Below are 15,300 nucleotides of genomic sequence, written 5' to 3'. Positions count from 1 at the left end.
TATGATGTTGCCCCATATGTATAATTCAATTCAGTACACTCTTTATACTGGTACTTCGAAAATTTTCAGGAGTTGAATGTCAAATTGTTTAAATGTGATTTTAAATTAAAAATCAAGTCCTGGAAAAAAAAGTGCATGCACTCTGTAGTATTTCAACACAGATTTGTACCTGTAACTTGCCAATTTTACCAGGCATTTTCTTCCCAACAGAAACTGGGGAGACTGCTTCAGGTTTTTTCTAGTAGAACAAACAAGTGGTACAAGCAGTTAAAAGCATGCACAAGTTACTACCACACAGTACTAGTCAAACAAAGTGTAAGATAAGGACTAAAACTATGAAAATAAAAGCAGTCTACAGAAAAAAATCTACATCAAATATTGAACAGCATTATAAAAAATGAACAAAAATCATACAACACAACTTATTTAAAATCAAGAGTGCACAAACTCCAAATAAGCAGAATGTTGCTTCTTTTTTAATCAATGGAAAAAATCCCACAGCAAAAAAAGAAAAAAAAATCACACAATAGCACACTTTGAGTATATTTGAATTATTGAATATCAAGTACTTACATCCCCTTCTCCTGTTGTAGGTGAACCTGAATTTTAAGAAAAAACAGCAACAGTTACAGTAACTGTACATGCACATATTCACGTAAACAGATGTATTTTTTTAGGGAAAAAAAATTATGAAAAAAAAAAGAAGAAAATTATGTCTTTCAAACTTTCCATGTTCAAGAGTTGATTTTTCTTTAACATGCAAATGAAATAGAAAGCTAAATCCATCTGCACTTTGAATATTGAGCTTTCAATAATCTGGTAATGAGGGGGATGAAAAATTTACTGACCTGGAGATAAGTCTGACTTCTTTGACACTCCAAATGGATCCACCCCACCAAACATGGAAACTCCACCTGCTGGTTTACGTGGGGACTGGCCAAGTGGTGAAGTTGGGGGTTCTTTAAAGGGAGGCTTTGCAGATGATGAAAATAAATCATCTTCATCTGACTTGGGGGATCCAAATAGATTTGCTTTTTTGGAGGTCTCTGGTTTGGAATTCTGGAAAAAGCCTCTTTTTATTAGGAAAAACATAAAAGAATGAAATACATAATTATGTATATGATTTTTGCATTTACTACTACCTAGAGAACTAAGTGAAAAATTTAAGCAAACAGGTTGACTACACAAGACAGGTAAGTTTTAAGACTACACAAGACAGGTAAGTTTTAAGACCTGAAAGACAATATATACACAAAAAAAAGTGAAGTGTTTTTCAGTTTCTGTTTGGGGTTACAAATTTCTTAATTTTTGGTTTTGGACTAGAACTGTGATTTAAGGTACCAGGGAACAGTGCCAGAAAAGTACCTTGGATTTGGAGGGAATGATAGGTTTTGGGGTGGTTGATGGTTTGGATGGACCAGCTGTGCTGATATTCTTTACAGGAGATACCTTAAACAGGTCATCATCTTCATAATCTCCAAATAATGGATCCACTTCAAAAAGTAAACAAATACATGTTATAACATTATATAGCCATTATGTAAGCTTTATAAATTCCACTCAGAATTACTTTCAATCAAGTATTCATAATTAATGGCTGCATTCAACTATAAAAATTGCAAATAAGTATCAAATATTTAAAATATACTTTCAAATGACAATCTTTTTTTTCATTTCTTTCATGTAATAATTATTTATTCAACTCCTTTCCCAAGACAATTTTAAAGTATGTGCTAGCAATGAAGGAACTTGCAAGTGTACCTGCTTTTGTCTTTTTACTTGGCTCTGGTAAATCCAAAGGAGGAGGCTCTATCCTATCCTCGTCCTCAGACTCCTTGACCTTTTCAGGAGGAAGGTTTCCATCCTTGACCTCGTTTGGTGGAGGGGTCTCATCCTTGACCTCTTTTTCTTTCTTTTCTTTATTTTTCAGGGCAGCAGATGGATCAAATGCACCAAACATGGACATGCCTCCTATTGGTTTTCTGGGTTTGGCCTCTTCTTTTTCTTCAGGTTCACTCTACATATTTGAAAAAAAAAATGATGTGTCTGTGAAATGTTAAACCCACTGCTGACACCAAATCTAATGATATTATTTTTATCAAACTTATTAATTTCCTTAGCCTTGGACTTATTTGAAAAGCTACATGTACAAAATCTGTACCTTTTGTGAAGATCCAAACAAATCACCATTTTCATCATCCTCTCCTCCAAACAGAGGATCAGCTACAAAATACATTACATAATCATAAATTATTATGAATATCAAACAGAGATTATAAATATACACATACATACCAATAACATATCTTATACTTTCATGTAAATTAGTTGCATCTGATTCATCGAGAAACATTTGTTAAAAAACACTATTACTTGCTGAATAATGAAGCCACATCCTCCAGTATAGCAACAGTCAACATTGCTTGACAACGGGTGATATTCCAAAAAATAGTGACTGCACAGAATTTATGTGCGCAAGGTTCACTGTTACATGTATTTGTATAAAACATTCAGTATAATATAATAAATATTGCACGTAGTTGAGTGTAACATTGAAAATTTTCACCCAAGAAAACCATTGTCAACTGATCAGGAGCAGCCAAGGTTGACAATGGTTTTCTTGGGTAAAAATTTTCAATGTTACACTCAACTACATGCAGTATTTATATAATATCACCTTGGTTGGTCCAAATAAACATGATTCATATTATCTTAAAATTTTTTAACAAATCATACTGTAAATACTGCATGTACATATTAATTTTAAAATAATACAAAATGAATACCAGATTTGGTAACACATTTCAAAGTTCAGTTATTTCGGGTAACATTTGGGTATATCCAGGTATCAAAATCACTTGCCAGATTTTGTTGTTTCTTCTGTTTTGGGTTCATCCAGAGGAGGGGGTTCTGGTTTATCTGATGTATCCTCCTCTTCAGAATCTCCTTTTGGTGGAGGGGTCTTGTCCTTGACCTCTTTTTCTTTCTTTCCTTTGTTTTTCAGGGCAGCAGATGGATCAAATGCACCAAACATGGACACACCTCCAACTGGTTTTCTGGGTTTGGTTTCCTTAGTCTGCAAGATTTTAAGGGATTTACATGTACATATGAATTTAAAAGTTCAATTTAACATCTCTCTACTTAAGAAAGAAAATCAAAAGAAAGAAGTTGGATGTATACAGCATAGCTAAAACAAATTAACCAACAACACTGTAATTTGTAAGTTACTCCAAAATACAGTACATATTAAATTATTACAAAAGATCATAATTATCCTGTCTTGCCATAATTTCCATAGGTCATAATTGTAGGAGGAAAAAAGCAAGTTTAACTGAATTTGGAAGATTTGCTTTATTTATTCCCCGCTTTAAAAAAAAACATCTCTCACAATATAAGGATACATAGTAGAAATTCATATAGATTCCTCAATAGACATAACACAGGCAAGCTAGATTAAACCTTTTATCAAATGATTTAATGTATGTATTAACTACATATATGTACATGATTATTTACATTTAAAATTACAATGCACCATCATAAATCATACAAGACGTGCATAAAAAAATGTTGTAACTAACATTTATTTGCTTTATATAATTGTTTTCAAAGAGAAAAGGTTTCTTGTCATACAAAATAAATTCATGAGTTTTGTGAAGGAAGAGAAATCCAAAGTTTTTTTTTTCACTGCAAACCAACTATTATGTGACATCTTTTATTTGCAATTCTTCAGTGTGGAATCCATCTGCCACTATTAATTTAAAATATAAAGTTATTTTTCAAGATTCTTTGATATGTACATAAATATTGTTTTTCATTTTGGTGTTGTTCCTGCTGGCCCTGATAACGATCTCCTTTTAGTGGAAGCCATTTTATAATGACTTCAAACTCTGATTTGTCAAAACTTCTCCCAGATAATTGTTAACACCTGCAGTGATAATTTACCGATACACAGCCTACCAACATAGCAATTGGTATTGTTTACGTAGATCCAAGCCTGGCTAAATAACTGGAAACTACATGTGTGAACTAAATTACAAACCAAATCTGGGAATCAGGTGTTTTTCTGGTTGTTAAGCAAAAATCAGGTGAAAAGCATGAAAAATTAAAAAAAAATTGGGTTACAGATTGAAAAATCAGGTGTTACTCAATGAAACTGGGTTAGTTGGCAGCTATGTTCATAATTGGTTCGTGACGAGAAATATTTGCAAATGAAAGAAAGTCATAAAATTCAGGGGTATTTCTCCCACATGAATAAAAGTTGGTTTACAGTTTTTTCCCCCATTTTTAAAGAAAAGATGGTTTGAGACAGGAATCACTGAAGAAAATTGATGCCTATATCTGGATGTTTGAACTGAAAATCATGAAAATAGTATCCACTAAGTAAAGTGATTGGATAGTGTTTGTACTGGCCTTATCTGGGGTATCAGTAGATTCTTCTGTTGTCACTCCTCCAACATCTACAGAATCAGTCTTTGTGGTCTAAAATTAACACAATCATCAGTAATTGGTTCTCTTTCTTTTATACACTATGGAACTTTAAATATCGAAATTTCTTTTGAGTTTTTACGTCTCCGATGACCTTTTAACTGAAATAGTAAGTTTCTGATCTCAGTGAGTGAGGAAGATTCTAATACTTTATCCCAATTTAGACGAAACATGCCAAAAAGATCATTCTTCATTAAATTTGTTTTATGTTTGTACCTGGGTGGTACCAAAGAGACCCACATCATCCTCATCAAATAGATTTGGAGCAGAGGATTTAGCAACTGGCACAGCTGAGTCTTTGTTCTGGAAAACAAAAGGAACACTAGTATAATTGATACTGGCAAAACAATAAAAGATTACCTGGGTCAAAAAAAAAAATACACAAAAAACTATAGAAAAAAATAAGCAAAATTAAAAAGAAAAAAACCCCGGTTTTTTTTTTTTTTTTTTTGCTAAAAATGACTTTGCTTTGCTCAATACATGTAGATGGCTTATAGTTTCAACTCAATTCAACCAATTTTGGTGTAGACATACCATTTTTAGTGAAGACTTACAAATTTTAATGTAGACTTACCATCTTAGGTGTAGACTTACCATTTTAGCTGTAGACTTTTGGTGTAGACCTACCATTTTTAGTGTAGACCTACCAATTTTGGTGTAGACCTACCATTTTGGCTTAGACCTACCGTTTTTGGTGTAGACCTACCATTTTGGTTTAGACCTACCGTTTTTGGTGTAGACCTATCATTTTGGTGTAGACCTACCATTTTCATGTAGACCTGCCATTTTTGGTGTAGAGCTACCATTTTTGGTGTAGACCTACCATTTTTGGTGAAGACCTACCATTTTGGTGTAGACCTACCATTTTGGTGTAGACCTACTATTTTAGGTGCTACCATTTTTGGTGTAGACCTACCATTTTTTGTGTAGACCTACCATTTTAGGTGCTACCATTTTTGGTGTAGACCTACTATTTTTGGTGTAGGCCTATCATTTTTGGTGTAGACCTACCATTTTTGGTGTAGACCTACCATTTTCATGTAGACCTACCATTTTTGGTGCTGTCTTTTGTTGATTAAAGATGTCCACTCCTGGAGACTCTTCCTCTCCAAACATGTCATTTCCATCAGTAAACAAATCCTTGGCCTGTATCATAAATCAAAACCTACTATTAGTTCATTTTTACTGCTTAATCTTTTTAATAATTACCTATAACTGCATACATGTAGATTAAAATACATGTACATGTACCACAGTAAAATATGATTACAGTGAATATGCTTATAATGAATTCACACTTACAGTGAAGTGATTTTCATTCCCTGTATTAAAAGTTATTGTGACCTTACAGGGTATAACAAATTATGTTTATCATAAATCATGGCACTTTGCTATACAAAGTAAATTTTACTGTACAAGGAAAGCACTCTCAATAGAATTTTACATTTGCTAATGAAATCAACTCAACATTATGATACAATATACAATGCATATGTCAGATGCAAACAAATTACTGAGAGATGCTAAAAATACTAAGTCAGACAAAATCTACATGTACAAGATTAAGTGTGTTTCCTAACCTTGCTTGCACCAGTAGGCCTAGGTGGCGCTGTCTTACTTGAGGGGGCCCCAAATATATCCCCCTCCTCTTCCTCCTCCTCCTCATCAAACAAGGACACAGTCTTCTTGGCAGGTTTACTGGTTTTTGCTGGCTCTACCTTCTTCTCGGTCTCCTGAAATATTTTTAATTATTGATTTTTTTCAAGTATTTTTTTTTTCCAATTTGATTTAAATACATGTACACGTAGCTATAGAACTTAGAAGTCAGGAAATAGCCAGTGTCAATCTTTGTTCCTCTACACACTGTGAGCAACACTTGTGTTCAATAAATATTTATGAAAGTATTTGTAAAAATAAGACTGCATTAAGCATTCACACAAATAAATTATTGTCAGCATAAAATTAAAATAAGTAAAGCTGACATCCAACAATAATTACACTGATTATTTACAACACCTTCATTGTCATAGGAGATTTCAAGTTTCATCAAAGACAGTTTTGTATATCAGTGTCATAGTAAAGCTGTACCTTTTCGACTGGTTTGTCTTTCTTTGGCAAGATATCATCTCCAAACAGAGCCACTCCTCCTACAGGCTTCTTCTTTCCACTGAAACATAAAATAATTTCTTCCATTATTGATACAAAATATACATGTGTATTTAAAAATCTGTTTAATGTAAACTATTCTAACAGAACGAAAATTAGGTGCTTTAGCAAGTTCTGTATGTGAAGTCAATTATTTGTCCAATGCATAATGTGCACCAATATTGTATATCTGGTTTAAGAAAACAAAAACAAAAAAAACTCCAAAATACAAACAAATATGTACGAAGTATACATGCAACAATATACATTTTTAGATTTTTTCTATATACCCCTATGTTAAACTTTGACCATCCATTGTGGCTCCACCCTACCCCCAGGGGTCATGATTTGAACAAACTTTAATTTACACTTCCTGCAGATGCTTCCATATAAATATGACCAATCATGGCTTTGCTCTTCTTGAGAAGAAGAGCTTTTAAGATTTTTCCTATATACTCCTATGTTAAACTTTGACCATTCATTGTGCTTCCACCCTACCCCCGGGGGGTCATGATTTGAACAAACTTGAATCTACACCTCCTGCAGATGCTTCCATATAAATATGACCAATCATGGCTTTGCTCTTCTTGAGAAGAAAATTTTTTAAAGATTTTTCCTATAAATTTCTATGTTAAACTTTGATCATCCATTGTGGACCCGCCCTATCCCTGGGGGTCATGATTTGTTCAAACTTGAATCTACACTTCCTGCAGATGCTTCCATATAAATATTACCAATCATTACTTTGCTCTACTTGAGAAGAAGAATTTTTAAGATTTTTCCTATATACTCCTGTGTTAAACTTTGATCGTCCATTGTGGCCCCACCCTACCCCCGGGGTCATGATTTGAACAAACTTGATTGTACACCACCTGAGGATGCTTCCATATAAATATGACCAATCATTGCTTTTCTGCTCTTGAGAAGAAGATTTTTTAAAGATTTTTCCTATGTATTCCTATGTAAAACTTTTATCGTTCACTGTGGCCCCACCCTACCCCCAGGGGTCATGATTTGAACAAACTTGAATCTACACTACCTGACAATGATTACACATGAGTTTTATCTTTCCTGGTTCATTGGTTCTTGAGAAGAAGATTTTTTCAATGATGCCATTAATTCTTCATTATTTTGTAATTATCTCCCCTTGGAAGAGGGTGTGGCCCTTCCTTTGGACAAACTTGAATCCCCTTTACCCAAAAATACTCTGTGCCAAGTTTGGTTGAAATTGGTCCAGTAGTTCTGGAGAAGAAGATGAAAATGTGAAAAGTTTACAACGACAATGACAGACAACGGACAAATTTGGATAAGAAAAGCTCACTTGAGCCTTCGGCTCAGGTGAGCTAAAAAAGTTATATACACTGATTTGAGCAATGGCAAAATTCCAGTTTCATTTTTTTAAGACAAGCACCTGTCTTTTGGCTTAGCAAATAAATCATCTTCTTCATCATCAAACAAGCCACCTGATGGCTGAGTTTTCTACAAAAATAATGAAAAAAAAAATGAATTAGTTTAAAGTCATTCTTAAATGTGTATGAATATTGCACTAAAATTAAAAATCTCCATAATCTTATAAAAATGTTTAAAATAAAACAAAATTATAAAAGTTTTGTACTGCTACTCATAACTTTAAATCATTCATAAATTTCATAATACACAACATTTCAAATTCCATAAAATTCCTTCAGGGGTGCTGTCAACTAACCTTTTCTGCTGTTTTCTTTGTTGGTTTTGAGGAAAACAAGTCCCCATCATCATCATCAAACAAGGACTTTGTAGGTTTAGTCTTTGATTTACTGCAAAAAAGTATTTCACTTAAAACTACATCATGATGCCAATTGTTTTCTTTCATAACATAAATTATGATTAATACATGTACTTCTCTGTATAACCAAACCAAACATGCAAACTATTGATTTTAATATACATGTTCACATATATATGGAAAGAAAGTCCAAGTACTTTTAAAAAGCCTTACATGGCAAATCTTACTGCATTATCTACCCTAATACATTTGTGTGTATATGAACAGTTACAGACCTGTCTGCCCTTGGTTTGGCTGGAGCTGCAAACAAAGCATTATCATCACCCTCATCATCAAACAAGCTATTACTGGAAGGACTGGGACTGGGCTTGCTAGCATTACTGACCCCTATGACCTTGGATGCCGAATTAATAGAAGTCACTGATTGGCTGGATTTAACACTGGCAGTCCTTGGTTTCTCCTCCTCTGACCACTCATTATCTTCCTAAAAAGAAAGCAAGCAAATATTAGCTCTCTTTTCAGTGATACTAAAAATAACTTAATGGTTCCTAAACTGAATGATTGCTGGGGTATCTACAGATGTACAAGGAATATTGTAAATGTACATTTTTCCATGGGGTCACAATTCTGCGAAATCTCAATTTCTGTTCAATCTGTGAGTATAAAATTATGCAGATTTCTTGAATTGTCAGTGACAAATTTCTGTGGAAAAATTGTGATCGCAGACATAGTGGAAATTAATCTCAGATGGAAAAAAAATTCCAACCACATCCTTCCACAATTTTTCAAACAACATAACATTTTATTTTTATGTCAAATTTGCTTTACTAACCTCATCAGATTCTTGTTTTCTTTGTTTCTTGATGGCAGCAGCCAGTGGATTTCCTCCACCTCCACCAAACATAGGAACAGCTCCTGGAGGAAGCTGACAAAATGCAACCACATACTGTCATTTACCAAAGATGCACCAGTTAAAAAAATATTAAATACATTTTCTTTTTTGGCAGGAAATTGATACAAATTTATTTATTTATTTGATAATTTGGTTTTCACAGCAATTCTCAAAAGATTGTTTCTTAAAGAAAAAAATCACCTGATCTGAACCAGCAATCATGTAAATCATTAACTGAATGCTTACTTTCTTTTTGTTTTCCTGTTTGACTGGAGGGGCTGTATCCTCTTTCTTTGGTTCCTCCTTCTTGTTTTCAGAGAATAAATCTTCCTCCTCCTCCTCTTCATCAAACAGGCCTCCACCTCCAACAATTTCTACAGGGAAATGAAGTTCTCATACTGAGTATTTCTTGCATAGTAATACATATATGTATTATGTGAGTACACTGTTTCTACATGTATAATTTCCACAGAAGCTCAGCATTCATATGAACATACATGTAATTACGCAGAATACTAAGTATGCAATTTATATCCCTGGGCAGCTTACAGCATGAGTATTAACAAACAGTCCTATTGGCAGAATCATTTTATATATCCTCTCTACAACATATCAAATGTACATGTATATTATCCATAACTTCAGTATAAATATTTTTCTTAGTTTGCACATTTTCCCTACCTTTTTTCTTGGGTTTTTCTGTTGTTGCTTTCGGAGCAGCTGAAGAAAACAGGTCATCATCTTCATCTTCATTGTCAAACAGACCTCCTTCTCCTGAAGGGGCTACAGATGAAGGCTTCTTTTTCTCTGTTGTTTTCTTTTCATTGAACATATCATCTTCATCATCTTCAAGTAAAAAAGAACCTCAATATTTGCAGGAATTGCTTCCTTATGTATTGCTTCATTCTTGCAAATATAATATATACGACTCTGCATTATAAATTGGAATTCTACGTTTCTGTTCAAACTCCAACATGTTTAATTTAACATCCAAATCCACTCCATTTAGAAGAACCCTACTTTATCTTTAAGGACATACGCAACATACCTTACCTACTGATAATTTTTCAAGACATCTTAATTTAAGATTATAGTGCCATCAGATGTTTGTTGACAAAAAATCAGCATGTATATTACCAGGGGTTTTGAAAAGATATCAATTGATGAAAATTCTTGTATAATTCAAAGAAAAATATACAAAAATTACTAAACATCTACTCTAGATGTTTTGTTATCCAAACTTGTTATAGAAGAAGTGTACAACAGCATATATAGACATTAAAATGTAGCACACAGTTCCTTTAAGTATTGGAACTCTTCAACTCCAGGGAAAAAGACAATAAAGTTCAATCTATGTTGCATATGTCCTTAAATTTCATGATAAATTGATCATCATCTTAAAATGTTCTTCCCTATATATTTTAAGTCTGTCTTAAAATAACAAGAGGCCCATGGGCCACAACGCTCACCTGAGTAACTTTGGCCCTGCTGTTCTTCACCTAATTTCCTACCTTGTAATACCTATTGTGGCCCCGTTCTACCCCCCCCCCCCCCCTTGGGGTCATGATATGAACAATTTAAAATCTACACTACCCCAGAATGCTTCCACATAAGTTTCAGCTTTTCTGGCCCAGTGGTTCCTGAGAAGAAGATTTTTCCTATATATTTCAATGTAAACCTTGGATTCCCTATTGTGGCCCCGCCCTACCCCGGCGGTCAAGATTTGAACAATTTAGAATCTACACTACCCCAGGATGCTTCCACATAAGTTTCAGCTTTTCTGGCCCTGTTATTCTGAGAAGAAGATTTTTAAAGATATTTTCTACATATTTCAATGTAAAACTTGGTTTCTCTATTGTGGCCCCACCCTTCCCCCGGGGTGATGATTTGAACAATTTAGAATCTAGACTATCCCAGGATGCTTCCACATAAGTTTCAGCTTTTCTGGCCCTGTTATTCTGAGAAGAAGATTTTTAAAGATATTTTCTACATATTTCAATGTAAAACTTGGTTTCTCTATTGTGGCCCCACCCTTCCCCCGGGGTGATGATTTGAACAATTTAGAATCTAGACTATCCCAGGATGCTTCCACATAAGTTTCAGCTTTTCTGGCCCTGTTATTCTGAGAAGAAGATTTTTAAAGATTTTTCCTATATATTTCAATGTAAAACTTGGTTTCTCTATTGTGGTCCCACCCTTCCCCCGGGGTGATGATTTGAACAATTTAGAATCTAGACTATCCCAGGATGCTTCCACATAAGTTTCAGCTTTTCTGGCCCAGTGGTTCTTGAGAAGAAGATTTTTAAAGATATTTTCTACATATTTCAATGTATAACTTGGATTCCCTATTGTGGCCCCGCCCTACCCCCGGGGGTGATGATTTGAACAATTTAGAATCTACACTACCCCAGGCTGTTTCCATATAAGTTTCAGCTTTTCTGGCCCAGTGGTTTTTGAGAAGAAGATTTATAAAAATATTTTCTACATATTTCAATGTATAACTTGGATTCCCTGGGGGTCATGATATGAACAATTTAGAATCTACACTACCCCAGGATGCTTCCACATAAGTTTCAGCTTTTCTGGCCCATTGGTTCTTGAGAAGAAGATTTTTAAAGATTTTTCCTATATATTTCAATGTAAAACTTGGATTTCCTATTGTGGCCCCGCCCTACCCCCTTTGGGTCATGATATGAACAATTTAGAATCTACAATACCCCAGGATGCTTCCACATAAGTTTCAGCTTTTCTGGCCCAGTGGTTCTTGAGAAGAAGATTTTTTAAAGACCCCACCCAATTTTTGTCTTTTCTTGATTATCTCCCCTTTGAAGGGGGCTTAGCCCTTCATTTTAACAATTTAAACTCCCCTTCACCCAAGGATGCTTTGTACCAAGTTTGGTTAAAATTGGTCCAGTGGTTCTTGAGAAGAAGATGAAAATGTGAAAAGTTTACAGACGGACGGATGGACGGACGGACAACGGGTGATCAGAAAAGCTCACTTGAGCTTTCAGCTCAGGTGAGCTAAAAAATAAATAACTTTGATTTTTTACCCTCTCCAAACATAGGAACTCCTCCTTTAGGCTTCTTACTGCTGGTGGATTTCTTTCTTTCCTTGGGTTTTTCTACATAAATAACGAGATTCAAACATTTTCTGGCAAATCTAGTTCTGCAATGTAACGTTTGATATCGTTTTTTGCTTAAGCATAAAATGATGTTATTCCAAACACATATTCATGTACAATATTTTATGACAGGCATTTTCCACATATTTTTAAAACTCTAAAGCCTTTAAGGTTACACATGCACCAAGTTTGTAAAGTTATGACATTGAAATATCAAGAAAAGAATTCCACTGATGATTGCAAAAATTACTTTAATACTACATAGTTTTACAATCAATGCAAATTTAACAAGAGGCCCAAGGGCCAGATCGCTCACCTGAGCACTGTGGCTAGGAAAAAAGGAAAAATCAGTTTAGTATTGAAAAGCATAAATGCATAAGTGGTCCCAACCTACCCCTAAAAAGGGAGGGGGGGGGGGGGTCATGATTTGAACAAACTTGAATCTACACTATCTGAGGATGCTTCCGTATAAATATGACAAACTGTGGCTTTGCTGTTCTTGAGATTTTTAAAGATTTTTCCTATATATTCCTATGCAAAACTTTGATCATACATTGTTGCCCCACCCTACCCCCGGGGGTCATGATTTGAACAAACTTGAATCTACACCACCTGAGGATGCTTCCACATAAATATGACCAATAATAGCTTTGCTGTTCTTGAGAAGAAGATTTTTGAAGATTTTTCCTATATATTCCTATGTAAAACTTTGATCGTCCATTGTGGCCCCACCCTACCCCCGGGGGTCATAATTTGAACTAATTTGAATCTACACCACCTGAGGATGCTTCCACATAAATGTGACCAATCATAGCTTTGCTGTTCTTGAGAAGAAGATTTTTGAAGATTTTTCCTATGTACACCTATGTTAAACATTGATCGTCCATTTTGGCCCCACCCTACCCCTGGGGGTCATGATTTGAACAAACTTGAATCTATACCACCTGAGGATGCTTCCACATAAATATGACCAATAATAGCTTTGCTGTTCTTGAGAAGAAGATTTTTCCTATATATTCCTATGCAAAACTTTGATCGTCCAATGTGGCCCCACCCTACCCCCGGGGGTCATGATTTGTACAAACTTGAATCTGCACCACCTGAGGATGCTTCCAAATAAATATGACCAATCATAGCTTTGCTGTTCTTGAGAAGAAGATTTTTGAAGATTTTTCCTATATATTCCTATGTAAAACTTTGATCGTCCATTGTGGCCCCACCCTATCCCCAGGGGTCATGATTTGAACAAACTTGAATCTACACTACCTGACAATAATTCCACATGAGTTTCATCTTTCCTGGCCCACTGGTTCTTGAGAAGAAGATTTTTCAATAATGCCATTAATTTTTTGCTATTTCGTAATTATCTCCCCTTGGAGGAGGGCGTGGCCCTTCATTTGAACAAACTTGAAACCCCTTCACCCAAGGATACTTTGTGCCAAGTTTGATTGAAATTGGCCCAGTAGTTCTGGAGAAGAAGATGAAAATGTGAAAAGTTTACGACAACAACGACGCAGACGACGACAGACAACAGACAAATTTTGATCAGAAAAGCTCATTTGAGCCTTCGGCTCAGGTGAGCTAAAAACTGAGCATAATGTGAAAGTCACCATTGATATTTTGAAAAAGATAACACTTCATATAAAGCACGTGTTAAGAGGGTTTATTTAGTCATATGTTTATCTACCTTCTTCTTCCTCCTTGTCTGATTCTATGGTTTTCTTGGATGTCTTTTTCTCAGAAACACTTTGTGTAAACAAATCTCCCTGAAGAGAAAAACAATTATGAAATCACTTGTTCTGATTAGAACAAGTACATGTATTTTGTGCTTTATTAATTAAGATAAAAAACTTAATGAGGATACTTTACCTCCTCCTCACTGTCATCAAAAAGCCCTTTACTGGTCCCCGAGAAAAGTCCCCCTTTGTTTCCAAATGGAGAATCATCTTCTTCTTCTGCAGGGAATGGCTCCTCTTCTACAACCATGTTCATTTTTAAAATATCTAGGTTTACTATTCCATACTTTATAATTATATCAGGATTACATATTGAATTATGTTTTCTTTATGTCTTGAACATTTTCTTTTCTGTGGTTATGAAAAAATAACATGGGGGTATGACTTTTATAATTTTTGTATTAGTTGCTTTGCCACTAATGTGAATTATCGTGTGTGTTCTATGTTCAATGACTTATGGACACCAAATATAGACACTAATTCCTTAGATAAATATTTTACAAAAATACTCACCAATTTTTCCCTTCTTTTTAGATTTTGTTTTAGAACTACTTGTTGATTCTTTCTTTTCTCGCTTTTTCTTTTCTGTTAATACAACAGACAGTAAACATTAAATCACTTTTTACAAAGCTGACAAATGAACACTATCTAAATATACATTTATCAACAACAAATGGATTTATAAATAGTAATACCCAGGAAAATGACCACCTTTTGGTTTGGTTTCTTTGCTCTCCTTTACTGGTTCTCCTTCCTCGTCACTCTCTTGTGCTGGTGTTGAGCCAGGAGCCCCTAATTTTTTGGCTAATTCTGAAGCAAAATCCATAGGTGCTGAGGGTTTCTGTAAATGTTGAAAAGATACAACTGTATAAGGAATTTCTAAAGGACTTTGTATCTCCTAAAATTCATAATCCTAAGATGTAAACTCCACTAAAAATCCTACATGTAACCATAAATTTATCTCCTAAACTATCTTGAAAAAAAAAAGAAAAACATAATAAATTTGTCTTAAGTATACATGTATATAATATGACATCTAAATTAAACCTCTTATCTCATATAAACAAATCTCTTATCACAATTTTTCATTAAATGACATGTATTTATTCAAACCAAATACATGAAAGACTTCAACAATAAGTACATTGAAAG

At 34.5% G+C, this 15,300-nt stretch overlaps 1 protein-coding gene across 4 annotated transcripts in view; it reads right to left on the bottom strand.

The window, feature by feature from the left end:
- LOC133189889 (WASH complex subunit 2-like) overlaps positions 1 to 15,300 on the bottom strand; it is a 32,575-nt gene that overhangs the window by 3,949 nt on the left and 13,326 nt on the right. For 2 of the 4 annotated variants that reach the window (XM_061325296.1, XM_061325298.1), the window contains 23 exons: positions 14,857 to 14,989; positions 14,662 to 14,733; positions 14,282 to 14,388; positions 14,100 to 14,178; positions 12,341 to 12,412; positions 9,972 to 10,136; positions 9,537 to 9,664; positions 9,231 to 9,323; positions 8,674 to 8,882; positions 8,339 to 8,429; positions 8,045 to 8,112; positions 6,577 to 6,655; positions 6,069 to 6,221; positions 5,539 to 5,634; positions 4,705 to 4,791; positions 4,414 to 4,482; positions 2,863 to 3,076; positions 2,162 to 2,223; positions 1,762 to 2,017; positions 1,366 to 1,493; positions 849 to 1,059; positions 574 to 599; positions 170 to 238 (listed from right to left, as the gene is read on the bottom strand). In XM_061325296.1, coding sequence (XP_061181280.1) covers positions 170 to 238; positions 574 to 599; positions 849 to 1,059; positions 1,366 to 1,493; positions 1,762 to 2,017; positions 2,162 to 2,223; positions 2,863 to 3,076; positions 4,414 to 4,482; positions 4,705 to 4,791; positions 5,539 to 5,634; positions 6,069 to 6,221; positions 6,577 to 6,655; positions 8,045 to 8,112; positions 8,339 to 8,429; positions 8,674 to 8,882; positions 9,231 to 9,323; positions 9,537 to 9,664; positions 9,972 to 10,136; positions 12,341 to 12,412; positions 14,100 to 14,178; positions 14,282 to 14,388; positions 14,662 to 14,733; positions 14,857 to 14,989 — 2,667 coding nt within the window. The remainder of the gene's footprint in view (positions 1 to 169; positions 239 to 573; positions 600 to 848; positions 1,060 to 1,365; positions 1,494 to 1,761; positions 2,018 to 2,161; positions 2,224 to 2,862; positions 3,077 to 4,413; positions 4,483 to 4,704; positions 4,792 to 5,538; positions 5,635 to 6,068; positions 6,222 to 6,576; positions 6,656 to 8,044; positions 8,113 to 8,338; positions 8,430 to 8,673; positions 8,883 to 9,230; positions 9,324 to 9,536; positions 9,665 to 9,971; positions 10,137 to 12,340; positions 12,413 to 14,099; positions 14,179 to 14,281; positions 14,389 to 14,661; positions 14,734 to 14,856; positions 14,990 to 15,300) is intronic. The other 2 variants (XM_061325297.1, XM_061325299.1) reach the window with 2 other exon arrangements.

The sequence above is a fragment of the Saccostrea echinata genome, unplaced genomic scaffold (genome assembly GCF_033153115.1).
Source record: "Saccostrea echinata isolate AGI-Se365-2 ecotype Australia unplaced genomic scaffold, CSIRO_AGI_Sech_v1 ptg000020l, whole genome shotgun sequence".
Classification (NCBI taxonomy): Eukaryota; Metazoa; Mollusca; class Bivalvia; order Ostreida; family Ostreidae; genus Saccostrea; species Saccostrea echinata.
Note: the sequence above shows the minus strand (reverse complement) of the source record. Positions and strands in the feature narration are given on the sequence as shown.